At 37.0% G+C, this 27,880-nt stretch overlaps 5 protein-coding genes and 1 non-coding gene across 8 annotated transcripts; 2 read left to right on the top strand and 4 right to left on the bottom strand.

The window, feature by feature from the left end:
- Nucleotides 1-680: 680 nt before the first annotated feature.
- On the bottom strand, nucleotides 681-1,842 carry LOC103336925 (TLDc domain protein). Its single transcript, XM_008240064.3, has 2 exons — nucleotides 1,563-1,842; nucleotides 681-1,268 (listed from the first exon to the last, which is right to left on the bottom strand). The coding sequence occupies exons 1-2, from the start codon at nucleotides 1,741-1,743 to the stop codon at nucleotides 748-750; spliced, it is 702 nt and encodes a 233-aa protein (XP_008238286.1). The 5' UTR covers nucleotides 1,744-1,842; the 3' UTR covers nucleotides 681-747.
- Nucleotides 1,843-2,142: 300 nt separating this feature from the next.
- Nucleotides 2,143-2,214, top strand: TRNAC-GCA (transfer RNA cysteine (anticodon GCA)). The gene has a single exon. It is a non-coding gene; the product is annotated as a tRNA-Cys (tRNA).
- A 228-nt stretch (nucleotides 2,215-2,442) lies between these two features.
- On the bottom strand, nucleotides 2,443-6,285 carry LOC103336924 (aluminum-activated malate transporter 12-like). Of its 3 annotated transcripts, none has more exons than XM_089042034.1 (7): nucleotides 6,093-6,285; nucleotides 4,792-5,082; nucleotides 4,527-4,667; nucleotides 3,985-4,257; nucleotides 3,748-3,869; nucleotides 3,492-3,635; nucleotides 2,443-3,144 (listed from the first exon to the last, which is right to left on the bottom strand). In XM_089042034.1, exons 1-7 carry the CDS (start codon nucleotides 6,229-6,231, stop codon nucleotides 2,533-2,535), a joined length of 1,722 nt encoding a protein of 573 aa, XP_088898160.1. In that variant the 5' UTR covers nucleotides 6,232-6,285; the 3' UTR covers nucleotides 2,443-2,532. The 3 variants fall into 3 exon arrangements, with proteins under 3 accessions (XP_088898160.1, XP_088898161.1, XP_008238285.3); XM_089042035.1 differs by having other exon boundaries at nucleotides 4,792-5,073; XM_008240063.3 differs by lacking the exon at nucleotides 6,093-6,285 and having other exon boundaries at nucleotides 4,792-5,405.
- Nucleotides 6,286-9,423: 3,138 nt separating this feature from the next.
- On the bottom strand, nucleotides 9,424-15,291 carry LOC103336923 (MND1-interacting protein 1-like). The gene is made up of 3 exons (XM_008240062.3): nucleotides 15,116-15,291; nucleotides 13,314-14,996; nucleotides 9,424-10,250 (listed from the first exon to the last, which is right to left on the bottom strand). The coding sequence occupies exons 2-3, from the start codon at nucleotides 14,958-14,960 to the stop codon at nucleotides 9,732-9,734; spliced, it is 2,166 nt and encodes a 721-aa protein (XP_008238284.3). The 5' UTR covers nucleotides 14,961-14,996; nucleotides 15,116-15,291; the 3' UTR covers nucleotides 9,424-9,731.
- Nucleotides 15,292-16,729: 1,438 nt separating this feature from the next.
- LOC103336922 (plant intracellular Ras-group-related LRR protein 5-like) lies at nucleotides 16,730-19,333 on the bottom strand. The gene is made up of 3 exons (XM_008240061.2): nucleotides 18,724-19,333; nucleotides 17,251-18,167; nucleotides 16,730-17,153 (listed from the first exon to the last, which is right to left on the bottom strand). The coding sequence occupies exons 1-3, from the start codon at nucleotides 19,250-19,252 to the stop codon at nucleotides 16,995-16,997; spliced, it is 1,605 nt and encodes a 534-aa protein (XP_008238283.2). The 5' UTR covers nucleotides 19,253-19,333; the 3' UTR covers nucleotides 16,730-16,994.
- Nucleotides 19,334-21,062: 1,729 nt separating this feature from the next.
- On the top strand, nucleotides 21,063-25,704 carry EYA (eyes absent-like protein). Its single transcript, XM_008240059.2, has 6 exons — nucleotides 21,063-21,233; nucleotides 21,589-21,874; nucleotides 21,990-22,157; nucleotides 23,131-23,224; nucleotides 24,698-24,886; nucleotides 25,196-25,704. The coding sequence occupies exons 2-6, from the start codon at nucleotides 21,641-21,643 to the stop codon at nucleotides 25,453-25,455; spliced, it is 945 nt and encodes a 314-aa protein (XP_008238281.1). The 5' UTR covers nucleotides 21,063-21,233; nucleotides 21,589-21,640; the 3' UTR covers nucleotides 25,456-25,704.
- Nucleotides 25,705-27,880: the final 2,176 nt, after the last annotated feature.

The following is a 27,880-nucleotide window of genomic DNA, read 5'->3' as shown; positions in this document are numbered from 1 at the left end:
CTTTAGGAAACCCCAAACTGAAGATTTTCTGATTGAAAAGTGCAGCTCTTTATGGTGTGAACATTCCACCAAAGTAAACAAATTATAACTTTAGTTTTGTGACAACAGATTTAATAAGGGCAGGATGCCTTGGAAAGGCCACAAAAGGTGTCATTCCAGACCCAATGAGTTTCAAATAAATGTCCATTTCTCTCAGCTCAAGTTTTCCAATTGTTCCCTGCCTCCCCCTTCATCACTTTCTTAAGCATCTTGATAAAAAATAGACTATACTATTGTGACTTTAGGAATGCTATCTTAAAAGGCCTATAATTTACTCTTTTTCTATCCAAGACCCACCATTATTTTCTGAAACAGAATCTCCCGCCCCCTAATCTTTCACTCTCAGCACCTACTGCTTGGCGCCTAAAGTATCGAATAAGCACGCCCAGTTACTTTTCCCTTGTAGTGGAAACAAATAAACGAGTATTCTCCACTTGTTTTGGTTGAAAACGAAATGAAATGAGGCAGCAGCTACATCTGCAAAGTCAAATGACCAATGCAAATGAGGCAGGTTCATTTCTTTGCAAGTCTCCTTCTGCAAAATTTGAGACGTTCGAAGAGTGCCTAAAACAATGATTTCTAATGCCACGAAACATGTATAGGCGAAAATCTCACATGTAACCTAGTCAAGGACTAGTACGTGACCAATTATTGTGAGGAGAGGGTTGTTTATTGAACTTGAGCAATGAGGACACCATTTTATTATGTCTAGTACAAACTTGCAATTTGAGGGCTACAATAAACTTCAACTTCTTCAAGGGTTGCTCTAGACTCATCCCCAAAAAGTGACTCCTTCCCATCTTCCCTCTTTGCATATGACAATCCTAATCTAGATTTGGCTTGCCTTAAATCACCAATACCCGAATTAGTATCCGGACCTGCAAAACCCCCCATAACCGGCGCTAGAGGTGGCCCGATAAGCAGACCATCGGCCCCAAATTGTGGCCCGCCCCGAGCATAATCGAAAAGGGCTGCCCCACTGCCTCCTACTTTGGGTAGAACAATTGGGTCAGCTATTTCATTATCTGTCCAGTAGAAGAGGAATGCATCAAAAGTGTCATAGTAATCATCTGTGCTTCTGTAGCCTTCAGGGTTGAATGCCCCAAACTTGAAGGACTTGTTTGTGTAGCCAATTATGGCGCATGGCCCCTTGAAGTCACAGCAGTTGTGGAAATTAGCTGCACTAAATCCATCAATGGTGGCCTTATAGCAACACTTCAGTTCCCTACCTGCTCAAAATCATTTCAAGTCTTAAAGCGTAAGGACCCTATGATTGGATCTGTTTTCATATTTTACGCCCTCTCATAATGATATGTGAACCAAAAGAAATAAAAAACAACAAACCCACCATTATGTTTGTATTGAATATTTTTGGGGAGAGACATGTGACTGCTAGAGGCATTATGCATTAGAGATGTACAAGAATTATGGGTTTTGATTAATGATTAGTGATGCATGTGAAATGCAATTGGGAGAGAGAGAGAGAGAGAGAGAGAGAGAGAGAGATGAGAGAGAGCATATACCACTTAAGAAAGTTTTGCCAAGCAGAGAAGGAGAGAATGGAAGATCAGTTTCATGGTACTTGTTGGTCTGTGGCAATTCATCCTGTTTTCTCTTGCCTATGTTCCACCCAAACAAGCTACATGGGCTGCTTCTTCTCTTCCACCCATAACATACAGTGTGGTTTGAGAAGCAAGAAGCCATGCTCAGATGAAATGGCTAATTACTAATCCACACCCAACAAACACTCTCTCATTCACTGACATCCTCACAAATATTGGCAAGAGCTCAAGTATCTTATCCTCATACTTTCTCTACCCCAGAATTGACATTTGTCAACTATTGGTTTAATTTTTTTAGAGTCAACTGGTTTTTGTTTTTTTATTTTTGACAAATCATCATACTTATATGTTGTAACCCAGTTTGGCTATATCATTATTGTGCATCATATTCATGCTCATCCAGAATTATAATTTATGTAAATCGAATTGTAAATAAAAATAGTTATTAAAATTCTTTATGGGCCTATAATATTATTGAAGCCCATGAAGCACAGAAACAAAAACAATATTTACCGTTAGTTTGTACAATTATTCAACAAATGGGTCCATAGCTCAGTGGTAGAGCATTTGACTGCAGATCAAGAGGTCACCGGTTCGAACCCGGTTGGGCCCTTGAAAACCTCCTTTTTTATGCTTAATTCTTCCAAGTCATTTAGCCGCACCAGATTTTAAACTGAATAATTGAAGTGCAAATTATTTTTTACAATAACCACAACAGAACCTGGAAAATGAATAATCTGATCAAAACAATAACATTGATGGCTTTGGTTTCAATTATTTGAACTAGATTATTATTATCTGGTATGAAGTTATGAATGAACATTTGTCTGTAAAAAAGACAGGTAAAAATATGTCAAATAGTTTCATTTAACAATAAGCCAGCCACTGCCAATAAACAAGACATAGCAAAATACTTTTACATCTTTTATTATCAATCAGCCCCATGACAAGGCAGTTGATTTTGAGCAGGATTCACTGGTGGCTTCTCACAAGTCACAACAATATCCTCAACTCCATGTTGATACTCTTTGAAGCATGCAATCCTTCCCAGTTCTTCAACTTCAGTAATCACATTGTCAAGCTTTGCCACAGTCTCCACCAGCAAGGAAGCAAAAGCTGCAAAAGGAAGTGCTTCTGAGAACTCAAGGCCAGTGATAGCAATTTTGCTCAGCTGGGGCCTCAAGAATTTCCTCTCCGGCTCCTTTGACTGCTCGGTTGTCCTCTTGTTTTTCCAGTCGAGCAATGCTGAGCTGTCGGTTTTCACACTCGATAGCGAGACTCCTTGCTTTTGAGTGGCGTGAGCAGCTGCCAGAGCAAGCATGTTGGTGGCCTGGTTGCTGTTGGAGCCAAGGAACAGTCTTGGTTGTGATTTTATGGCAGTGTTAAGGTCTTGCAAAGCTTCATGGAGATGATCGGAGAGTATCTCGGGGGAGCAATGGCGACGGTTTCTTATACTGCTGGCAAGTTCCCTTAGCCCTTTCGATACTTCTCCCGCAAGTCGAATGCAGGGGTCCTTGAATAGACCTCTAACAGATCTTGGTGTCTGCAAGAGAAATTCCCAAAAAAAAAGAAAAAACCTCATCAATAATTAAGAAAAACACGGCAAAAATGAGATCCCCTTTTTGGCTGAAGCATGTGAAACTATTTTCCAAATCTGTGATCTGTCATAACAAGAAGCATGTGACAGATTTTCTTATTCAGTATGAACTAATTATGAGGTTCTCTGACTCATAATCATAATTCATAACCATCATCATCCTTTAGAATTTTGTCTTTTTCTTTGTCTCTTGGAATGAATATATTACGTATCATATGTATTATTAGAAATTTTTTTTGGGGCATGCATACCATATTGTCTGTTTTAGCTGAATAGATCCATTCAAGTTTTACCTGAATTTCGGTTTGTATACATCCATGTAGAGCAACAACTGTGTAGCCAAAATGGCGAAGAACGTTTCCCAACTTCACGTAGCGCTGCCATGGAAATCTGTAGCAGTGTCTTGAGTGCCTTGGTTCCCAACTTGCATGTAGCGCCTGCTCATATTGCAACAACAAAAACATTCAAGAGGCAGAGAAAGACTCAGTGTCTATCCATGACATCAAATTTAATAAATAAATTAAACCAAAAGGATTTCAAAGGACCTACCATTGTTTCGTCCATAGATTTTGAGTCCAAAACAGCCTTATAACCTTCATATATGGGATCCTCCGTCGATTGGTCTCCAGATACTTCTTTTTCTGCATCGCTGAAGTATTCGTTGACACAAGCTGCAAAATCAGAAGCTACTCATTACTTGTATCATTGGCATAATCATATTAATTTGAGAAGTTATTTAGATTAGGATTAGAAGGTAAAGGCATAATAATAAGCAGCTTTGCATACCTTCAATAGCTCTAGCTAGGCCTTCAAGCTTGAACACTGTAGAATTATGTAGCTCTTCTCCTGACCAATTTGGAAATACCAGTAGACTCATTAACAGGCAGACACCACAACCTATGGCAATGGTGTAGAAGCGCTCATGTGCAATCTTCAGGACATTGTCGATGCGGTAGCTTGACACGGTTATCAGGTTGAAGGTCAAGAGAAATATCACAATTCCATAATCATAGTTCCTCCTAATATAAGGAAAGAACCTCATGTATGTAGCTGCAGATCCTGCCAAATAAAAAAAATAAAAATAAAAACAAAAGGAAAAGATATCCAAATATTAAACTAGTGATTTTTTTTTCTCTAATTTCAGAGGGAATACATAATAGCATAAGGAACTGAAAATTTAACAAATGAGTAAAATTTAGATTGAAAAATTATGCTAAAAAGAACTACTTTAGATTAACATAAACGCCAAGGTCCACTTGGAAATCTTGGTCTTTTTTAGCTCTCTAGAAAATGTCTAAACGTTGCTTAGCTAATAAAGATGAGCTTACCTATCAGAAAAACTGCAGCTCCGATGAAAACTGCTCGAGAAGTCCGACCAGATTTAGTTGCAACATACTCAATGAAAAATGCCAATGATCCAGCTATCAGTGTTCCCAATCCTCTGTTGAGTCCTTTGCATAAAGTTGCCCCTATTTTCAAAGAGCAACAAACACATCAGACACATATATACTTTTGTTCATCACATATGTATCTTAATTAAAACAAGCATAGGCTAATAACTAAGATTCAAAAAAAGTTGAGCAAAGTAATAACCTGCAGTGAACTCTAGCACAACAACCACAGTCATGACAGCCCAAATGGCATTCTGGCCAATCCCAACATACAGCGGCTGTATCAGGTATAACAAGGAGACCAGTGTCAAAGCCAAGCCAACTTTCAAAGCATGGATCACCCTTCTCGGGTCCTCTCGTCCCACCTTCCACACTGTCTCCCAAACCAAACCCGGAAATCGCCTCATCTTATCAACAAGAATTCGCAAACTCTTTTCTGCGTTCCCTTTACTTTTGCCAGAATTTGTGTCATCCATTTCCATGCCTGCATGAACTTTGGGAAACATATAGGAAAACCCCCAAAAAATTTAGAGGACACACAAACTGAAAATGGTGGAGGGAATTGTTGTGGAGAAATTGGCAATTGTAATGCAATACAGTGATCAGATGATTCTGATAACTATATTTTGATACACACATACATACATACATATGTATATGTGCATATGTGTGTGTGTATGTATAATTAAGCAGTACAGGAACAAGACCATGCAGCCATAATTTGGGAAGTATTAAAATAATGGCAAGTATATGCTTTGGCTGGCTGGCTGGCTGGCTGGGAGTCTTTGTTGTACTATGCAGAGAACCCCAACTTTCTCTGATACAGCTTAGCGTTACTTTATATAGGGTGTGAAAGTGAGATTGGTGACTCTTGCTACATTTCACATGCCTATCACAAAAGTGTGCTCATATTAATTGTGGGTTGCTTTCACAGATGGTAAGAGTCAATACACAATAGAAAACTGATTTCCTCACTAAGACTCAACCCTGATTAGAGGTTCCTATAATTCACACTTTTTTTTTTCTTTTATACAGGAGAAATTGAGGGAGGGGGAAATCGAAGTGCAGGAATAATGCTCTTAATCACTTGAGCTACAAGCCCCTTGCCATCTTCACTCTTTTTTGTTGCATAAGCAAAAAGAAAATTCATTTTAACTTTTTGGGCATAGGGTTTCACTGACTGACACATTTACCACTCAACAAAGTCTAAAATTTGTATTGAGAATATACCTTCTTAGATCTCAAACACTTAAACCAATATCTCAACTATCAAATTATAATCTCATACTCATATAAATTAAGATTAATAAGATTAATCTTGAACTTTTTCTCTGCATAAAGATGTCATCCAAATGAAACCCCAAAATTGTTTAGCAGAATCTAAACTTGTTTATTAATCATCTGCATCTGCTTAATTAGCAAAGAAAACAAGTATCAAAACTAAAGTTAATTACTGTCTTCATCAAAACAAGGGGTGGTACTACAAGATCTGATGTACCATACCGATTGTTTGTGCAAAAATCCTCTCGGGAGAATATTCGCCTGTGGATTCTTCCGATGTTGAAATTTTGAGTTTGGTCAACGGTGAAGCGTTGACAAGTGACAAAAGGTTGGTGTGGAAAAGAAATAATGCACGCAGCATTAAAAAGTGCAGCTAGCAGCAGTCTTCAGGCTCACGGGTAACAAGTTATCACACAGCCAAGACTTGCCAGAAAAGAAAAGGAAGGAAAGGCAAGCTTATTGTTAAACCTAACATTATGATTTTCTTGAACCACTTTGTTGCATGTAGGCATAGAGAGGCATAGAGAGGCATAGCTGTTGTTCTCAAACAGCTGTGTGTGTTTGATTTTTTGGGTTTTGGAAACATCTCTCGTGCATTCTCAACTTCTCAATGTGAAGCTTAGGTTTCACCACTTGGCATCTTCTAGCTCCTTCTCCTCCATCTGACCTGCTTCATGCTACCGGCTTAGGAGGGCTCGTGGCTGATTTTTATTTTCTCCCTCTGTAATTTATATTTGCTTAGTTTGTATTAATAATGAGGTAAGAAAAGCAGTACAATTTGCACCACATATTGTAGCAAAAAGAAGCAGAACGGCTAAGAAATCTGTTGAAAAAGATTCCAACTTGGCCTAAGCCAGTGCCTCCTATTATTCGTTGTGATAGTGAAGCAATACTATTCAAGGGAATTGATCTGACTGAACATCTCTTTTGATCACTTATTAATTCCCCCATTGCTTTCTAGAAAACAAAGTCATCGGAAACTAATTTCTGCGGAGCATTGTTCCTAGTTAGTCTTGAACGTTGTTGTTTATCTATTTGGTGTGCTTGAGGCAAATAAAGTCTGAAAGAAAGCATTTCTATAACGTTTCTTGAAACGTTAAGGGTTTCTTGAAACGTCACTTTCTTCATAGACACATATAGACAACACTTCCTGTATTGATGATATGTTTGTATTTTCATATAATATTATCAAAAATGAAACCATAAAATGAAAAAAAACACCCTCGCCTCAAAGAAAAGCTTTAAATTAGAGATGACAAATTTGGACACACAAAAAGGACACAAAATAATCGCACTCATGCCATAACCCGAAAATGCCACTAATTAACATGTTTAACAATCATATCGTATTGTGTTAACTAGTTGTGACATCAATGTACGTACCCCATTCTCGCCAGGATTCGCGAGTATCACCACAACTTCAATCAATGCACCTAGAATTGGACATGCCGGTCTGGAAACCAAGCTGCAGATCATTTGGCAGCTGCCGCACTATGGAGGTCGAGCCTGGAAGTCTAGATATCCAGACCCCCCGCCTCACTTGTGCACGTTCTCTACAACAACGAACGTCTCCCTTGCCCTCCAACAAGTGCCTAATGTTGTGTGCCGGTCTAGATGGCTCTAACTCCTCTGAGTGTCTTGTCGTGTCTCACCCAGTGATTGGTTGTCTGGACGCGGTTCTTGTGCTATGTTAGATGTTTTATTGTTGGTTTCCTTTGTTATGTTGTGTTTTAGTAAAAAGTAGTTAAAACTTCAATGTTGTTAGCTTATGTACATGCTAATAAACGAATTAATCGTGTGAACCTGGAGGTAACAGAACTGGACTTATGTGTGTCATCTCATGTTACATGTGTAATAAAAATTCCATGTGCGGCGGTGCAAATTAGTTGACAAGATATATAGTAATTGAATCGTGTTCGTGTTAATTCTGGTTGTGTAACTGTGTTAAAGTATTGTCGACACAATGCGCGAACACAAATTGTTATTCCTACTTTAAATTAATAACGCTTGACAACCCTCTTAGAGAAAATGTATCAAACCAAACCAAACCCATTCCAAATTTCAAGATCTTGGTTCAAAATAGAGAGAGAAATCTCTATTGCCAAATTCTGAGGCACCTTATGATTTGCTGCGTGCAATATTCATTCACCTTGAGATATGATAATTATTATATGGGCAATGTATTTAGGGCAATTGATTTTTCATGAATCACCACCTAGATTTGCATTAATTCTCAATGCAAGCACTCGGATACTCTCATTACCAAATAATGACATGCAGAAAGATTTCTATAGATCCTCATATTGCATGCCAAGGAACAATGGAAATGCACAAAGATCTCAAACCCTACATATAGAAGATCAATATGTAGCATGAAATTGGAGCCATATCTTTGTCTTCTGTGCTAGCTTTTGGACAACAATTTCTCAACCCTTCCAGTGAATAATTATAAACTTTTCATCCAGAAAACCACCATCAATATATATTAGAGATTTCATTATGGAAGGTAATTGCAAATCTTCTAGCTTCTTTTATAGTAATTCCATATGTCGCTTGTTTAGTTCTTTACCTTTGATCAAGATGCTAGGGTTTTTACTAACATTTGTTTCTCTACGTGTGGTTGCTTTACCTATTTTACTACTTTACTAACATTTGTTTCAAGGTTCGAATAACTCTATATCTTTTATTTTCATTTCTTACAAAATCTGCTTGGAATGATTTGAATCAAGGACCTTGTACCATTAACTCATTGCTTAGCTCCTTATGCATGCGTAAAGAGTAATTTTTTCCTTACGAGCTGAGGCTGGCAAATCACAATTTGACACATGCTGCTAATTTTTCCATGACAAGTCATTCTCATGTATAAATAGAAAGGTGTCGAGCTGTGATTTGCCTACCATACATCATACATCTTCACCAAGTTGTTTTATTTTTCTCTCTTTTTACAGAAGTCCAAGTTGTTAATGCAATGTATGCTTTGTCTATATAATTTGAGTTTTTACGTCTAAAAAATAATGATGTAAATTCTTTATAGATGCTTCTTGTTTTCAACATTTCAGATAAGAGAGATGCAGGAGATATTGATGCAAGGCAAAAGGTGCTTGTTGGTTTAGTGCCGCTGCTCTTTGTCATCTTCATGGTTGCGTATTATGTGTATAACCATAGAAAACGAAGCCAGCAGGATGGTTAGACATTGGAGAGTATTTAGTTCCCAATTCCTCTCAACATGGCATTGTAGCAAGTCATAATTTTTTGTTGCTAATTAGGGCACTTCCATGATTTTTTTTGTTTGCCTACCATACATTATGGAGAAGATGTACGGTAGGTAAACACATTGTGGGGCAATGGTGAAAAAAATCCAGCATTAAACAAACAATCAAAAAATTGAGAGAAAAAAACAATTCACACACCATTATACACTTGTAATCAGCACATCTCCATGGAGGAAATAGGAACAGAAAAACTCAGATAGCTCATATCTAGTTTCACTGTTTCAAATTTCCAGACTATATGCTACTGCCCTATAACATGCTCCAAAATAAAATCAGCACCATTTTACAGCAATCATAACAATCAATTATTTCCTCGTTGAGCTGCAAATGTACGTTACTATATAAAAAGCATTAGCCGATTTCGCTAATGAAACAGGGATGGAAACAACCGAGAAACAGATGTTCTTGTCACTCCAAATTGTAAAAACACAAGCTGGAAAAAAGGCTTTCTTTTTATATTAGCACATATCTATTTTGCTGATGTGCTCAGCATGTAGCCTGAATGACCAAGGAAATAAGAACTGTATATTATTTGGTATACCTGAAATAGTCATACTCAGGGAGAAGACAGAATCTTTCTCTGGGAGGACTAAGAACTTGCACCAAAAACACGAATCCTATGTTCAATGGGAGCCCGGCAACATGGGCAGGTGGCTTTACCTTTTTTCCCATAATCATCATTGCAATTGGCACAAAGAACTTGATGCGCACATGGCAGGAAAACAACAGAGACTTCATCTTTCATACAAATTATGCATTCCCTATCACAGTTGACTTCTTTCTCTGATGAATTCTCCAGGTTATCTAATTCACGAAGCAGCTTAGCAATAGTTTCTCCTTGGGGTTTTGCACCCTCAGAAATTGCTTTTGGCAAAGCATTTGATGGATGAAGCAATTCGGTAGACTGGGCAGATATTTTTAGGCGTGAGAGTTCCTGCTCAAGTCTTTGGAGGTCATCCTTGTGACGCTGGAAATCTATTTCTATCTTTAGGCGCAGAGCCTCAACCTTTCGTTTATTACTAGCCTCAGCTGCTTCCTTAGCACGTTGTTCCTCTTCCACTTGTGCTAAGGCTTCCTCCTTAGCCTTCAGCTCCTGCCCCCATTTCACCTGTAACAAGAAAATAGCTCAGCAGAATTGGTGCACTGGTATGGGATATGTAGAATCCAAAGATCAATAAATATTAATACGAAACTCCAAAGCACATTATGTAAGCACATCAATGGAGAGTGATTTTTTACCACCAACCAAAATGCTCAACCCCACAAGCTTTATAAAAAAAAAAAATTGGAAAAAAAAGGGTTAGCTGTGGCACCCCAGCCAGGGAGTGCTGCTGCCATTGAAAGTTGACCCAAAAAAACAGGTGGGCTTTGGTTTAGAGATATTTTGAGAGTAGTGATGGATTACGTGAGCACTTCAGTGATTGGTACTTTTAATCTTACCATATAAATTTTGTAGAACAAAAAAAGTGAAAGGGAGGAAGAATAGAGGGAATCGTAAAGGCGAGAGAGAGAGAGAGAGAGTGACAACAGTCTGAAACCCTATGACTCTTTTACATGGCAATCCCAAAATGATTAAGTAAAAAAACACCTTACAATTAAACCCTGATAATTAATACCTAAACTATAGAAGTGGGTTGTTCTAATTTGAACCCCCCAAATTCCTCAATTGATTCACTCACTTATTTGTAAATTTATAAACCCATTGAATAAAAAGAAAAATAAATCAAAGATAAAATTTGGGGGGAAAAGACCTTTCATCCCCTTCACACCCCCATCCAAGAGGTGCCAGAATCTAGCATCTAAGGTTTTTACTAAGTTTAAAAAATTAAAAGACAAACTTTGGAATAGAAAAAAAGGATTTCTAATCTGTCCCTTACGCAAACCCTCTCGCTACTAATTTTACCAACCAGTTTACTCCATTCAAAATGTAAGGAAAACTTTACCTAACAACAAAGCGAAAACTTCAAGAAAAATGGATGTGAGTCCCAATTTGGTGGCTACACTCCCTATAAATAACAGGACAAACAACATCGCAAATGTACCAACTTCATCAATGTCAATATTGACTTGGTGATTGTTGCAGTTAGCCATATTTATACGGCTACACAAAATAGCTACAGCAAAACCGAACAGAACTTTAGAACGATTAGAAAAAACCATATACATATTCATACATAATTGCCACCAAAAAAGAAGTACCCATGTAAATATGAGTACACAAACAGTACAAAAAATAAAATAAAATTTATTGGTAAGCAACCCTTAGTCACCATCTCAGCCTTTACCACTGAAATTCAACTTCAAAACCCATCAAAATCCCCACCAAAACAACCATTAAAAACAACAAATCCACCCATCACCTTGAAAACTGCAGGCCCTTTAACCCAAAATATAAAGCCTGCCCCTAAAACTCCCGAACTAGGGAGAGAAACAGAAGCTGAGTTGTTTAATAAAGCAATGCTGATGCCAACAAAAGTCTAAAGACTATACTCACACAACTGAAAATATCACAAAGTTTCAGTCAACAACTTAAGCTGACCAAGGATGGGAAGCTGATTTTGCCTGAGAAATTACCAGCGTAAAACTATATTTTCAATTACCAAAAAAAATTGAGGGGGGTCAAGTTAGCAAATTTGGGGTTCAAACAGAACCACCTTTTGGTTTATCACTTATGATACACAGAAATAGGCAGCTAAATATGATGACTAGTTTCTTTGTGCGCATTTGCAACGTTTCAGATACAATTGTAAAAAGTATGATATAAATACCCATTACAATATACAGAGAGCTTCCATTGAAGGATCCCTCAAATAAGCTTATTTGAGGGACACCCCTTGTAGGGCCCACTCCGGATTGTATTTCACTAATCCAAACCGTCTATTTTGTAGATACACATTCAAAGATCATTTCTACAAAAAATCACTTAAATCTGATATCATTTGACCATTCAATTGAGTTATTGAAATTTTAGTACTTTCTTGAAGCACCGTGTTCATTAATTTTGTAGGACACAATTGGATGTCGAAACGGTTTTCGATTTGTCTAATTTTTTGTAAGGATGATCTATGAATGAAGACCTAAAAAATAGATGGTTTTGATCATTGGAAAAAAATTTGTAGGGTACCCTAAAGGGCGTCCCTCAAATAAAATTATTTGAGGGATCCCTCAATAGAAGGGGACTGTATATATATATATATATATATATATATATATAAGCTTACTACATTTCTCAAACATGGTTAACCCATTAAGATATCTGCAATGCTTGTTCAATACTTCAATGCAATAATGTCAGCATTCTGTCATCCTTGAACTATTGAACAACCATTGCGGATGCTCTCATAAAAATAAATGAAACTAAAAAATTAAAAATTAAAATCCAATCAACTATCAAACCTATAGCCAACAATCACAGTTCCAGTGATACAAAAAACTGGTAAATTAGAATTTAGAAAAAATAAAAACCCCAGAACCAACCTGAAGATATTAACAGTTTAAAGCGAAAGGAGCATCTAGCTAGGACACAGTACAGGATTTGCTATGAAAACATTTTAAGTCAAGAAAACTTTACCCAGAACCCAAGTGATATAGGACCAATTACATGATAAATGAAGTATTCCAAACTTCATGGAATTGCAACAATACACTTCAGTACTTCACAAGTGGCTTCTTAGGTGGAGAAAGATTACAAAACAGCAATAAAAGGTTGGAAACTCCAAACTCCCCATCATATCATAAGCATATTCAAAGTACAACAGAATGAAATCAGACAGATAATAGACCAAAGAATACCAGCCTATGATCCTTGACTTCTTCATTACTCTAAACCAAACTCTAGAATCCCATGCTTTTAGATGGCAAGGAGCCTGAGCTTGCATATTGTAGTATCTAAACTATTCCTCCACTCAATGATCCCTCTTCCATTAAACTGTAAGACCTTAAGTTTTGAGTGGTTACTCAAGTGGTTGCTTCACTTAAGTTAGTTGTTCGAAACTAAAAATTTGGTTCTAATCAAGGGGTTGCTTGACTTTCTATGAATCAAAAAACATGGCCCTATGTAACCAGACATACTAACAAGATGTAACTTCAAATAACATAAACATGCACTATGTAAAGAGACACCTGAGGTGGGTATCCATGTGCAGAGATAAAATATATGAAGTCAACAAACCTCAGCTTCTTTCTGATCATGCTTCATCCGAGCCAAATGTTGCTGCAATTCTGAAATCTTCTCTTTCTCCTCTGCAATCTCTTCCTGCAGTTTAATTTTTTGTTTCTCCCATGCCAACATCCTCTTCAGGCACTTTTTCTCCCTCTTTGCAACCTCCAAACAGGTTAAGACTGACTCTGAAGCACTCAGTTTAGAAGCCTCCATCTCTGCTCTAATTTCTGCATTCTCAGTCTCAAGCCGTCTCACAGCTGCATTTGCCCTGTCCACTTGACCACTGGCCTTTCTTAATGCATTCTCCATGTCCGATAGTCTCTTCATAGTTGAGTCCTCAAGAGTTTGTTTCCCTTTCTTCAACCTTTGAGTCTCCTCCCTTTCAAGCCTCAGCATTTTAAGCTCCGCCAGGTCATGGCTGAGCTTTGTTGCAGCTTGCATAGCCTTTTGGTGGGCCCACTCCTTCCGGTCCTTAACTTGCTTCTCAAGCTCTTCAACCTGATGAAGAAGATTTACTATCACCTCATTCTTTTGATCTTCCCCCACAAACTCTAAATTCTCATCAAGATTCAAATCACGAAACTTACTCAATACTGAGTTAACCACCTCCTGGTTCTTCGAATTTCGTGTTTTCTCAGAGTGCTGAACCGGAACTTCAGACCCCAGTGCAACCGGGGTATCCCCACTCGCCAAATTACTCAGGCAAGCCTGTGGTTGTGCATTTAACTGTTTTGAGTTTGCTCGAAAACCAGCTGCAAATATTGCAACATTCCTTTTCAACAATGACTTCATTGAAGGAGAAAGGTTAAACCTCTTGGGACACTCAATATCCCTTTGCAAAGTCAACTCAGCACCATAAGAGAAAAACCCATGAACAGGAAACTCTGAACCTCCCCCATTTCCAAACCCCCAACCACCGTGAAACCTACAAAGAGCCGGAGCCATAACACCAACCGAATGGTTACCATTACTACCAGACTCAACACTAGTAGATATCAAACTACTATTTTCAATACCTCCTCCGGGAAGCACAGGAATTTCCATAGTACTTGCTCGACCCACATGAAGATCACTCATAAGCAAACACCACATGGCATCACCTTTAGTCAAATGTGGTCTAACTTGCTGCAACATACACACCATACCCGCAAGCGAGTACTCCTCTAACTGCCTCAAGTCAGCAAAAACGGGCTCAGCCTCATCCGACTTTCCATTACTGCTACCACAATTACTATTCAAATAAGCCAATGAGTTATGCAAAATGTTGGTCAGCACATCCATGCCACCATAGCAGTGCCCATTTCTCAATATCGCTTTAAGCGCAGCATCCTCATCATAACCCAATGCAACTAGCTTAGAAATAGCCTCATTGTACAAAAATTCTAAATTCTTCAAAAGAATTTCTTCTAATTGTTCCTCAGTGCAGTAACCCCACCCACTCTCATCGAAATTGGAGTTGGGGCTTGGGCTCGATTTAGGGTTCTGGGTGGAATCGTTGTTGGAACCCAGATGATGATTGAATGGTTTGAGACCCGATTCGAGTATGGATTTAGAGATTGATGCTCTATCAATGTGGCAACAATAATCGAAATCGGGTTTTGCAGATCGGGGCCTACGATTTGTACGGATGTGCTTCTCTCTCACAGTGCAACCCATTGTGTGTAGTATATGTAATTATATATCTAGCTGTATCTATAGGCTCAAAAAAAAAAAAATTATAAAAACAAATCGTTAAAATAAAAGCAGGAGAGTTACAAAGAAAGTGCATCGAAATATGATATTAACCAAAATGAAAATTTCAAGAAACTCACATGGAATTGGGGACGATCGGCGTCGGGCTGTTGTCACAGTTGGCGAAACTGAGAGAGAGAGAGCGAAGCGAGAATAGGAGGAGGGCATGCAAAACAGGAGGAGCTTTATATTTCTTTTTTCTTTCTTTTTTTTATTTCTTTTTGGTTAGGTGTTGAGTGAGCAGAGCGTGTGGAACGGGAAATTTGGAAAACCGACTGCTAATGTTTAACTTTTTTTTGGTTTTTGGGGGCAAATTGGTAAATGCATTAACCAGCCACATATACCATGTGTATTGTATGGTAAATCACCAAAAACACACAAAAATAACTCCAATGGCAGTTCGAAACGAAACCCCAAGGGGTTTCTTTCCTCCCAATGTCTAGCGCAACACAACAGCGCTAGACATAGCAAGGAAACTTCAAGATCCATCTCAAAAGACAAGAGGCGTGCCACTGCTGGTTAGGACAAGGCAAACCATTCTTGTTCAATATCCCAAACTAGCAAGAAAATATGGATTGGATAATGATGCATATTGGCGTTACTTGTTGGAGTATCTGGAAATCGGGATGTGCCCATATGTCCAAGATTTACCATTGAATTAGAAAAAAATCAACTGGCTGCTGAAACTTGGGATGCTAAAAGAGGTGATCTGATGATGTTGAGGGAGGACATTTCTCAGGAAACTTATTATCTGTGCTGGTGCCCGCCCCCCTTTAAGTTCATAAGTTGAATATTGATGCAACCTGGGAGAAACAATCTTTGCTGGCGGGTTTGAGGGCTGTTATTTGCCATGATGAAGGCAAATTTGTGCAAGGAGGTGGTGGAATCAGTTTGTCGTCTTCTCTCGCTGAGGCTGAGGCCCATGCAAGAACATGGAGAGGTTTAATCATAGCGAAAGATGCGGGCTGCACAAAACTTAGTGTGAAGGGCAATATTCAGAAAGGTAGTTGGGATCTTTACCCTATTCTAGCTGTGCCGGGCTGGGGTGGGATGGGATCATGGGAGGGCTATCAAACGTTAGATTATTTAAAGGATTAAGATATTTCGAAATGCACGTAATGTAAATGTAGAAACTAAAAATCCCTACTTCCGATTGTTCGCCCTTTTTTTTTAACGGATAATGTCCAAACTCCAATCCAACTACTAAATTTGTTTGGTAACGATTTTGATTTACTTATTTTTGAAAGGAAGAATTCTTGTGAGTTTTATTTGGGCAAGGCTTTCAGAGCTAAGCCAAGTATTTCTTTTCTTTTAAACACAGAAAGATATCAATTTATATATCTGATTTGAAGAATAATGTACGTGTATTTTACGGAACATTCTTGGGCAGAGAATTGAGCCCGCCGTTTTAGAAAACAATTTTCAGAAAATGACCTTATTAAAAAAATTAGTTTTTTGCTAAAAGTCGGCTACTATTTTGCCATATGAAACTCACAAGAGCCTTCTTCTTTTTTTTTTTTTAATAAAATAAAATGCATTAGTTTATTGCACCGTTATCTTGGAAAAACAGTGTCAGTAAAGGTACCAATTGGATTTCAAGAGTAATTATATTATACTTTGAAACATAAATTCATCAATGCACCCCTTAATTATACAATAATATTCCGATACCATATAATAATTTCTCTCTCGAATTTTAGCGAATGAAAATTCCAACTGAAGACAATTTCATAATTGTATCAACAAAAATTATCTCAAAGAGTAAGAGTTATTAACTTATTATCCGCACACATAATATAATAGGGTATGATGTTTTGTTATATTTTCTCTCTCAACCCACTAGGCCCAAGCAAAACCACTCTACAAGTAGAAAAGTTTTTGGTCTCACTCGAATAAATATGGACAATAGGCCATTACTGTGGCACAATTTCTTCAGAGGAAAAAAATGTAAGCAAGGTTTCAAACTAGTACCGGTTTGTTCTTGGTTGAATTTCTACCAATGGAGCAAAGTTTTGAGCAAAACCAGAACCAAAATCCCTTCTTCTTCTTCTTCTTCAATGACTGAAATTTAGCACTCTCTCTCTCGGCAACATAATCTGCCATGTACTGTACAACTGCCTGGTGATCAACAAACAAGTTGAATATGAGTTTTTTATATATCAAAGTTAGACATACACAGACTAAAAACCCTAGTAGCATATATATTTTGCATTACCTGGGCACCCATTTTTATAACTTCTTTTGGTGGAACTTCCAAAGGTGTCTCGTCCGCACGAAAAACTCTCAGTTTTGACAAAAGTCTGAAGGAGTGTGGTAAATTTCTAATCTGATCATCACTGATATCCAACTCTTCAAGCATCTCAAGATTTCCGATTGATCGTGGCAAGGCTCTTAAGTCTGCAAAATTGTTTGCAAGATTCAGTTTTTCTATGCTCACTGCAAAGCACAAGTTTTCGGGTATGGATTCTATTTCGTTGAAGCTGACATCAAGCTCCTTCAGATTGTTAAGATTCCCAACAGTTGTTGGCAACCCTTTAATTCTGTTGTAGTGAAGTGTAAGAACCTCTAAGCTTTCGAGCTTTCCAATTGCCTCTGGCAGAGCTCTTAGCTGATTGAAATCCAAATGTAGCTCCACAAGTGACGTGCAGGATCCAATCGTGTAAGGCAATTCCTCAAGCTCATTTGTTTCAGCATTCAATATCTTCAAACTGGCCAATTTCCCAATTACATCAGGCAAATGGGTGAACTGATTTGAACTCAAATCAAGGGTAATAAGGTTAATCAAGTTCCCAAATGAAGCTGGCAGAGACTTCAACAGGTTTGCATGGAGATCAAGATCAGTGAGATTGCTCAACTCACCAAATGACTCTGGAAGGTTTATAAGCTGGTTTGAGTGAATGTCAAGCTTTGTTAAGGCTTTAAGGCCACCCATCGTTGGCGGAAGGGCCATGATCCGGTTTTCAGAGAAGTCCAGTTCAGTGACTTCTGATAATTTCCCAAGCGATACAGGAAGCCACTCCACTTTATCTTCCAACTTCCCTTTAAGATCAAGAACTACAGCACCACTTTTAGCAGTGTTTTCAATGACAGCTGCCACCTTCATTAGACTCATTTTCTCAGAGTCCACCGCACCTATAACAATATCAAAACATTGAAGAAATTTTCAGCTAGCCATAAAACCCATCTCCTTTTTTAAAGATATACAACTTTTTGCCCTTACAATCTATACACATATCTACGCAACCATAATATGATAGTTGAACAAGAAAACAAAATGAAGAACAGAAAACATAGCTCATAAAAACATTCAATAGTTCTCATAGGATGGAGACTTTGAAGACAGAACAAGAAAGGACTAATATAAGACCTTTTATTTATTTATTTGAGGTTCATCAAAACATGAACATCGTATTGATTCAAAGGTTTTATACCCTCATGAATAAAATTTCAACATTCTTCTTCTCCAGGTGATAGCGGATAAAGATTTAGGAAATGAAAAAAAAGTTATCATTCCTCACAGAAGAACAAAAAAAAAAAAAACAGAAAAAAAATCGTACCACCTAAGTACTTTCAAATCCAAAGTATAATCATCACATCAAATATTATCTCGAACACATAATTCTTATATAAATTCATGCTTTTCATAGACTTCAATTCTCAAATTAAATTGAATTTTTTTTATGCTAACCTGAAGACAAAGTGGAAGCACTTCTCACCACACCCTTAAACCCATCTCTCTCTGATTCCTTATCTTCCTTCTTCATCGTCAAACTTTCATCACTGATCACAGTTTCTCTCCCAATTTTCTCAACTGGGTTCTCTAAATTAACATGTTTTTGAACCTGAGTATCACCAGAAACCAACCCAGAAACTGTCTGGATAAGATCATCAAAGGTCTGAAACAAACCCTCCATCTCAACCACATGAGCAGCCTCTTTCCTCTGGTCCTGGCTCTGAAACAAAACCATGGTTTTCTTCACCTCCTGCAACACAGAGAAGAGCTCTTCAGGGACATTTTCGGGCTTCTCTTGCTTTGATATCTCCTCAAGCTTCTTTTCCTCCTCACTGTTGACTGTTTTGAGCACAGACTGGGCTGCTTCAACCTCTTCAATGGAGGGTCTTGGTGGCAGGGACTTGTAGAGTTTCATTATTTCTTCTACTGTTTCTACACAGGCAGAGGATGGTGGAGGGTCTTCTTGCTTGCGCTTCACACCCATGGCTTTGGCGCTGTGGAGAGAGTTTGCCAAGCAAGAAAAGGATAGTCGGGAATTTTGAATTTCTTTTTGATTCTATGGGCTGCTAATCCTCCCTACTGTATAAAACAGGGGAACCATTTTCTTGTACCCTCTTTCTCCTATTGTCTTTTTCCTCTCTTTTTTTCCTTTTCTTAATGTAATATAATTTTCATTATTTTCTTTTTCTTTTTCAAAGATATGTTGGTTTTAGTAAGGTTTTTAACTTTCCAAAACATTACTTCAACTTCTCGGATTATTATTGATCAAAAATAAAACTTTTTTAAATTCAAAATAATTATTAAGATGACTTTTTTTTTTTTCCTTTTCTTTTTCTACAACAAAGCGGTGAAACGCAACTAAAACCTAGACATTTTTCAGTGTAACCATAACACTGTCACGTGGAATTACCAATCCTTCCACCATGTTTTTTTAATAAACTATTCATGCGTGTTGTAGTACATGTTTTATTTATTAATAGTATACTACCAAATACAAATACGTTATCCACTCATATTATAACACGTGAATTTGTAACATCACGTGATGATGTAATTATCACAACTCAAAATCTAAATTGAGCATAGCGGATAAATGCTATACCAAATTTCAACTATGATGACTTCTCCAATCTTTAATTTGCTTGAATTATATTTAAGTCACTTTTTTCAAAAGAGATAATAACAATTTCCTTTTCAAATACTTTAAAATTCAATCTTTAATTAGAATTCCATCCAAAATTCGCTGACTTTATTAAAAAAAAAGAAAAAGAGTTTCTATTAGCATGTCCCTACAAGTTCAAATTTGGATAGTAATCTTCTCTGTTTAAAGAACAAGATAACAATCAATAAGATTTGATCGGATTTTTTTTTTCCTTCTCTTTCATGATAAGATGGATGGGATTTATTTGGGAAAATTTTGTCTCTTTGCACGACTTACATGGCCTCGGTTAATTAATATAAACTGATTTTAAAAGATGGTAATTAATAAAGTTGATGATGGTGATTTTATTTGGAACGGACGCATTTGACCTTTTCCAGATGCATCATGCATGGGAGCCAAAAGTCTTAAACAAATGAGATACATCATACAAGGTTTCGTTCCTACCAAGGTATGACTGGCTGCCCTACAATTTTTCATTGACAAAGATTCCTACTATGTCGTGTTCTTACTATAAACAAGTCAAGAACTTACATGTTTAAAAAAAAGAGTGACGAATTTGTTTAAATATATTATGTAATTGTTGGAATAAACATAATTTATAGCTATATGTTAGAAGGCGTGACAAGCCAAATTTTTTTTATATAATAAAACTAATAAAAAACACTTCGGGCCAATGTCCGGCCTAATCTATCATCATCAATCAAAAGGACTTGTTTTTAATTTATTTGCATTATAAACTTGCTTTTGTTTGCAAGAGAAAGAGAGAGGATTGAAATTTTTTGCCTTTTTCTGTTTTCTTTTTCTTGCCAACAACAATAAAAAGGATTTTATTCATCAAAGAAAATATTAACATCTGTCTCTAGTGTTGGGAGGCCCTCACTATAGAATTCTTGCCCGAACATATCTCTTACATAGGCTTTTTTTAGTACTTGGACATTCATTTTTGCTAATATGTCAAGAGCTCAAATTAATAAGGATCGAAATTGTACGGGGAGATTATAATAAGGGGTTATAATGAAGGGGTCTTTACTAGCCGTCGGATCCATTGCAAAGCCATTATTGGACGGTCAGATTGAATCCCTCACTTTTGAATATGTATACCTTGTTGTGGGTCTCCTGTGTGGGCTGTCAAAAGCCTAAATAAAGTGAAATCTGGGCTCGGGCTGCCTGTACAGTTCAGATAAAAATGAAAATGAGAGCTGTGCCTGAGCTCTGGAGCCCAAAGGAAGTCCTATATATTTACTCTCTGTTTTTCGTTTTTGTTTTGCGTTGCCACGATTTTACTGCCCCAGCTGACCTCAAGGTAAGAATCTAAGCTTGAATGCTTTTCATCATTAATCTGAAGTTGTGTTTGATTCTGTAGTTTTTTATTGCAATTACAACTGGGTTGCTGTTTCTTTTTTCTTTATAGATATCTTTTAATACAACCCATCTGGGCAGAAGCTTTTGTTCTCCGATAATGTTTCTATATAGCCATTGACAAGTCTTTTTTGTGCCCCTTAATGTTTCTGCTGAGTAAAATTAAGTCTAGTTTTGTAGTTGTTTGAAAAGCAATGTGAAGTTTGTGTGTGTTGTTTTAGCAAATCAAGCAAACTGTGTTCATTGATTAGTTTGGCTCAGAGTTACAAAATGTATATTCTGATTGTTTAATTCTCCAGTCTCCAGGCTGGGAACTAGCTCCTTAGGATTGACACCAAATTGAAGAAGATAATGGGTGAAAGTACTAGTGTGACAAATGGGTTTTCTCAAAGCAGGATGGATCAGAAAATAAATGTCTATATATGGGACATGGATGAAACTCTTATACTGCTCAAGTCTTTGTTGAATGGAACGTATGCAGAGGCTTTCAATGGTTTGAAGAATATCCAAGAGGGTGTTGAAATCGGAAAGATGTGGGAGAAGCACATTCTTGCTTTGTGTGACGATCATTTCTTTTATGAACAAGTAAGTTTAGACCTTCAATTACAAATACAGATAGTCGTATGTATGTGTGTACGTACACTCTTTGCTGAGTTACATGGCATTTGAAATTTTGAAAATTTTGGGATTGGTGATGCAGATTGAGAACTACAATAAATCCTCTCTTGATGCCTTGAGCCAGTACGATGATGGGCGGAATCTTTCTGATTATGATTTCAACCAAGATGGGTTTGGTCCTCCATATGATGATTCCAACAATAGAAAATTGGCATATAGGCACAGATTCATAGCCCATAGATACAAACAGGTGTGCAAACACATCCTATTTGTAGAAGAAGTTTTTGTTCTTTTAATTTTGTCATGTTTTAAGTTTTACTTGTAAATTGGTGTATGCATGCAAAGTTTTCTTAAATTCTTCTACACCATTGAGACAGGCCTTTTGGTTTCAGGGTTGCGTTATTGAGAGTGCACTGTTCTAGCAGTGATAGTGATGCACTGGTTTCTTTGATGTACATGATCAATATGCAACATTTATCATTTTCTTATATGTTATAGAAATATAATTGGTTATAAATGCATTTAAAATTGGAAGGAACTGACCTAAAGATGTTACAAAACTCAAAAAATAGTCATGCAATGTTTTCCTCTTGCTTAAAATTTGATGTAAATAGGAAGAAATATATGTGTACTTTACCGTCATGCATGCAATGTTATCAAGGTAGTGCTTAGGGATGATTCTTCATCAAATAGATGTATAGAACACAATATATGGTCTTACTCTGGTAACAATATCATTTTCTTTCAAAGATTCAAGGGACAAATAAATCACATAACTAGCATAATCCTTACTCTCTTTTTTTAATCATAAGTCACCTGGGAAATTTATGCTTGATGGAGACAATCCACAGAGAGCTCATGTCATTTTGGAATCCTGAACATATTATGCTTGAGGAAAGAATTATTCTTGCCATGTGACTTAGCTTGATGGCTGTCTAACAGAATTTGGCTCTTCAGGGCTAGCTCCTGATGGACTAGCTACCTTGCACCTATTAATACCAATCTCAATTCCATTCTTATTAACAAATTTGATGTGTTAAAAAAAGTTAAATTGAGCTTACACCATACTCATTTGACATCTGTTCTTATTATTCATTTGTATAAAGAACTAGTGTGCTTTTGTTTTCCGATTAAGTCAGCTGCATAGGCTTCTGTAAACTATTTTGGATGTTTTAATGTTAGAGCTATCTGTAGAAAAATTCAAACATTTTCTGTTATTTCAGGGTTTGCACAGTTTCCTAAATCAAGAGATGATAAAAGACTTGGATGAGTTGTATGATATGACTGATAAATATACAGATAGATGGCTCTCCTCAGGTATTTGGTTTTATAATGTCCCAGCTTCTAGATTTTGGTATCTTTGCTTTTTTTCGTGATTGTTGTTCATTGGCCTATAAGCTTCTGGTTTAATGCTTTGAATACTTCCCTCTTCCTGGTGATATATTCCACAAGTCCTGGCCTTTTTTCCAGTATTCTAAATTGCAAAAATGTAAATACTATTAACAATTAAGGGGAAGCAATCTGATTGTATAAAAACTGATTCATTGTTATATTAGTAGACACTGGAAACCCATTGCTAAGCAAGCTGAGATTAATGTTTGGTGGGTTGGTGTAAGTTTTCCAACTTTGTTTCACTGAGGGTATCCTGAATCAGCATGGAAAATATTTCGAAATACTTTCTATGAATGAAAAGTTGGAACACAATCATTGAAAGGTCTATTACCAAGTCATACTAATAGTTTACAACTCATTGATCCTATAACTTGAACTCTTTGTGGTTATTCCACTTCAAGACAGTGTGCAACATGCAAAATGAATTTCTTTTACTGAGGACTGGTTTTTTTTTTTTTGGTTACTGTGAAATAAGGTTTTCAGATTAATAATTTTGTGGTATGTGAACCCAAAACAATGCTTTCTCTTTTTCGATGGGAAAAAAAATTAGGAAAGCAGAGGAAACGGATTATCGAGAAGATGTATCCATTAAACTAGACAAACTTATACAACCATGGTGGGAATGGAGCTACCAGAAAATAAGGAAGTTAGCATGAATGGTTTGCTAATTCGTACAGAATTGAGCAGTCAAACAAGAGTATTTTACACTAGTGAAAAGAATGCCCCCAAGGAATGTAATGGTGTTGGCTGTGATTGAATGAACAATGCTGGACAAATTAGTTTCTATGGGAACAGATTCAAAATCCCTGTCAACTATCAAGCAGTTAATGTGGTATGGTGGCAAGCATCTGAACCAAAGAAGAATGTCAATACTTGGAGGATCTAGGAAAGTCAAGATGATGATGTCACCTGTTTGGTAGGGAAATAGCACTTTTAATAACACATCCTATGCCTATTAGACAGTAATTGATTGCTAAACTTTATAGTTGCTATTTAGCTTTGATGATTGGTGATTGGTTGAGGATACGGAAGATGGAGCTAGTGCCTGTTTTGAACAGTGTCAGAAAAAAAATGTTTCTACCTTTAGGAGTTGTCTACCGTCATCATCTTTTAAACTGTAATGCCAGAAAATAATTGGCACACCCCTCCATCTTCCGTCTTTCGGAGACATCACCTCCTATAATAGATACTCTGCCATCGCATATAAGATTGTGTTATCTTGCTTCTCTTCACCTTAATGATGTTTGGGATGCACCCGTCAACACTTTCTGGTAATCCTAAGGAGCAGTTTGCTCTGTGTAGTGTCATAAATGCATTATGCCTCGACTTTGTTCTCTTCCATTATTAAACATTCTTCTATAGTTGCTCAAGAATTGTCTTCCTCCTGTATTAATGTAGCGCGCATCTTCTTGGAAGAGTGTTCTGCTGGGCACAAAAAGACATCTCTTGTGGCTGCTGATGGGATCAATGAATCTTCTGCTTCAAAGTATCAGCACATTAATCTTTTAGTGACATCTGGATCATTGATCCCCAGTCTTGTAAAATGCTTGCTCTTTCGACTCAACAATATGATAACAGATGAAAATGGTTAGTAATCCTTATCACTTAATGTCTGCGAAGCTTGTTATTTTTCTTTCTAGATTATTTTGTCATTAACGACACTGTAGCTAGTGTTAAGAATCAGAATTAATGTCCCCTAATGCAGTTTAAAATTATTGGAAAACTTGATTTGAAGTAGTGCGTATGCAAGAAGTGGAGTCCTGATGCGTCACATAGTTTTATTTTATTCTATTTGTTTCATGGATTCTGGTGATCGACATATAGACCTTGTTTTATGCATTAGTGGGGCTTTCAACAACTTATATGGGTACTGACAAATCTTTATAATTTCTTCAGTCTATAGTTCCTGGGAAGTGGGAAAACTGCAATGTTTTCAGCAGATCAAGGTGCGTTTTAACCACCCAAATGTCCGCTTCTGCGTAATTGGGGATGGATGGGAGGAGTGTGAAGCTGCGCAAGCAATGCAATGGCCATTGGTTAAGATTGATATGCGACCAGGAGGCTCTCACAGGTTTCCAGGCCTCACATCCAGGACCCTCGGATTTTATTTTTCTGTTGTATATGGGAGCTCTGATGTTGAAGATGAAGAAGAGTGAAACTCACTGGATTTGCAATGAGCTGTTCTTGGGACATCTGCCTGTACATAAAATCCAACCAATGTTAGGAATTATGTCTTGAAACAATTTGTATCAATCAACTCAGTTTGATGAAGATGACCACCAGATTAGCCAAAATTGATTGTATTTGTTCTTGTAGATTAATTGGTTGGCTTCATGCTAGGAATTGTAAACTTCTGTCTCGACGTGGATATTAATCTACACAGTTTTGGATTTGTTACCCTCAAAGTGATGCAAGATATCAACCAAACTGACAAGAAATTATCTCGTTTGTTAGAGAAGATTAGACTAGACTAGACTAGACGAGCAAAGTGGCTATATTTCATGTGCAATCAAGGCATAAGATGGATATTGTTGTCTAACTTGGAGGATGAAGGAGGACTATTCATAAGAGGTTGATGACTAAAATTTATCCCTCCTAATCCCATCATTTTCAATTGGATTATAGGGATAAGTTTTAGTTATCAACTTCTTATAGATAGTCCCCATGTTTCCTCCTAGTTAAACAACATATCCATGTTATGAATTGAATGCAAATGAAATGTAGACATTTTGCTAATCTTGTACAGTTTAGTCTAAAATCCTGTGACATTATTTGTGTTTAGAGGAACAAAAGAAGAAGAAGAAGAAACAGAGAAGGGAGGAAAAGAAAATTAAAACTAAAATCCTGTGACATTTGTGACATCAGTGTTGGACAATGACAAGAATTCTCAACCAATCCCTCATTTTCTCAGCAGGAAAAATAGAGAGAAAATTCACATTGTTTTCAAGCCAAATAAGATGAAGACAGATTTTGAGTAATGATACCATTTGCCGGTGGTGTGTATGGTGCTGGAGGAGTTGGATATGGGGCAAGTGGAGCTGGCATTATAAATTAAAGCTCAAAACTCTTTCACTCTTTCTCTTCTTAGATTCTAGAAGACAACTGCCTCGGATACAGGGGACATCACACATTCTTTCCATAACTGGCAAGAGGAAAAGAAAAGTTAGAAAACCCAACTGGAAGAGTGTTTTAGCTTTAAATAGAGAACTATATATAATGAGCATGATACAAGAAGCAGGATTATGCAACTTGTCAGTGACAAATTTAAAGTGAATTGGAGGAAAATTGGAAGAAGAAAATCTCGGAAACTTGCATTACCAAAAACCCAAAAGCTTATTTCAACTAAATTGAAAGGTGCATATATATATGTGCCCAAAAAAGCCATACCTGAAGATGCTCAGAAAGAGAAAGTGTATGCAATAAGCTATGGAATTCATTTGAATTCCTCCCAATGTAATCAAAATAGACTATCTAAATCGCAGAGATTAAAGTGTGGAATTTGGAGATAGGAAACATTCATATTTCCTATGAACGAGGGTCGGGGTATGAACTTAAAATTTGTCAACGAAGTTTGAGTTAAAAATGGCATTGACTTGTAGACCAGTAATCTTAGGTTCGCACTCCTATGGCACTTTGGTAGTGTGTGTGTGAGAAAACCCCATCTCCTTTTTTTTTTTTTTTTTTTCTTTTTAAATTCCCTTTCAAGATTGGTAAAAAAATATCACAAAATAAATAGGTAGTTGTTAATAGGGTATATCCTAGTTGGTTGAGCTCTTCCACCTCCAACTATATGAGCAGAAATTCGACACCCCAAAACACCTAATAAATATTTGTGTAAACCTCCCATCTCAATCGCTTGTACGAATAAATAAATAAATAGGTAGTTTTATATATGTAAGCATGACTTAAAAGTGTGTCATCATTTTTGTTTGTCTCCTCATTTTTTGGGTCATAATATCTCTCCTCCTTCTAGTAGTCACTTTTTTACAAATGTCACCATCCTAATAAATGAATCGATCCATAGAATCCTCCCTCCCCTTATCCCCTATTCTCTCTTCCTCATTTTGGATTTCCCCTAGCCTTGACTATGATAAGGCTCAGAATGGTGGTTTGGGTGATTGAATAGCTAAGAATTTTAGTTTGGAGTTTAATCCAAGGGCAGCACATTGATTAAGATGTCTGCATCTGATGTGATACTGTTGCAAGTGTCGACAAAATTGATTATATATTGTTCTGATTTCTCTGTTGTTGTTGATAGATAACTCTTTTTCTTCTTTTTGTTTGTTGGCTATTGCTTTCTTCAAATTATGATGCCTTGCTAAGTTAAGGGTACTCACCAATGAGCATGCTACGTACCAAGACCGTTTCATGAAGCGAATTCACATTGAAATTAATCGAAGCTAGTTTGGTAATTTATTCGTTTTTGTTAATATTTTTTTTTAGAGATAGAAAGAAAATATATGGATGAAAAAGAACGAAGAAAAGGCCATGAAAAAGATGAAGGACAGATGAATGAGGATAATTATAACAAAAAAAACAACTTAAAATTGTTTGTGGCTTGTAGTTTTTATATTTTCATTT

The sequence above is a fragment of the Prunus mume genome, linkage group LG7, assembly GCF_029339155.1.
Source record: "Prunus mume cultivar Tortuosa linkage group LG7, ASM2933915v1, whole genome shotgun sequence".
Lineage (NCBI taxonomy): Eukaryota > Viridiplantae > Streptophyta > Magnoliopsida > Rosales > Rosaceae > Prunus > Prunus mume.
Note: the sequence above shows the minus strand (reverse complement) of the source record. Positions and strands in the feature narration are given on the sequence as shown.

Coding starts and splice junctions, on each gene's coding strand:
- LOC103336925 (XM_008240064.3), bottom strand. CDS start 1,743: ATGGCTTCTTGCTTCTCAAACCACACTGTATGTTATGGGTGGAAGAGA. Junction 1,269..1,562: donor TGGCAAAACTTTCTTAAGTG/GTATATGCTCTC, acceptor GATTTTGAGCAG/GTAGGGAACTGAAGTGTTGC.
- LOC103336924 (XM_089042034.1), bottom strand. CDS start 6,231: ATGCTGCGTGCATTATTTCTTTTCCACACCAACCTTTTGTCACTTGTC. Junction 4,668..4,791: donor TGTGCTAGAGTTCACTGCAG/GTTATTACTTTG, acceptor CTTTGAAAATAG/GGGCAACTTTATGCAAAGGA. Junction 3,636..3,747: donor AATCTATGGACGAAACAATG/GTAGGTCCTTTG, acceptor CAATATGAGCAG/GCGCTACATGCAAGTTGGGA.
- LOC103336923 (XM_008240062.3), bottom strand. CDS start 14,960: ATGGGTTGCACTGTGAGAGAGAAGCACATCCGTACAAATCGTAGGCCC. Junction 10,251..13,313: donor ATGATCAGAAAGAAGCTGAG/GTTTGTTGACTT, acceptor TTCTTGTTACAG/GTGAAATGGGGGCAGGAGCT.
- LOC103336922 (XM_008240061.2), bottom strand. CDS start 19,252: ATGGGTGTGAAGCGCAAGCAAGAAGACCCTCCACCATCCTCTGCCTGT. Junction 18,168..18,723: donor TGCTTCCACTTTGTCTTCAG/GTTAGCATAAAA, acceptor ATATTGTTATAG/GTGCGGTGGACTCTGAGAAA. Junction 17,154..17,250: donor TTATAAAAATGGGTGCCCAG/GTAATGCAAAAT, acceptor GTTGATCACCAG/GCAGTTGTACAGTACATGGC.
- EYA (XM_008240059.2), top strand. CDS start 21,641: ATGGGTGAAAGTACTAGTGTGACAAATGGGTTTTCTCAAAGCAGGATG. Junction 22,158..23,130: donor TAGCCCATAGATACAAACAG/GTGTGCAAACAC, acceptor CTGTTATTTCAG/GGTTTGCACAGTTTCCTAAA. Junction 23,225..24,697: donor AGATAGATGGCTCTCCTCAG/GTATTTGGTTTT, acceptor GTATTAATGTAG/CGCGCATCTTCTTGGAAGAG.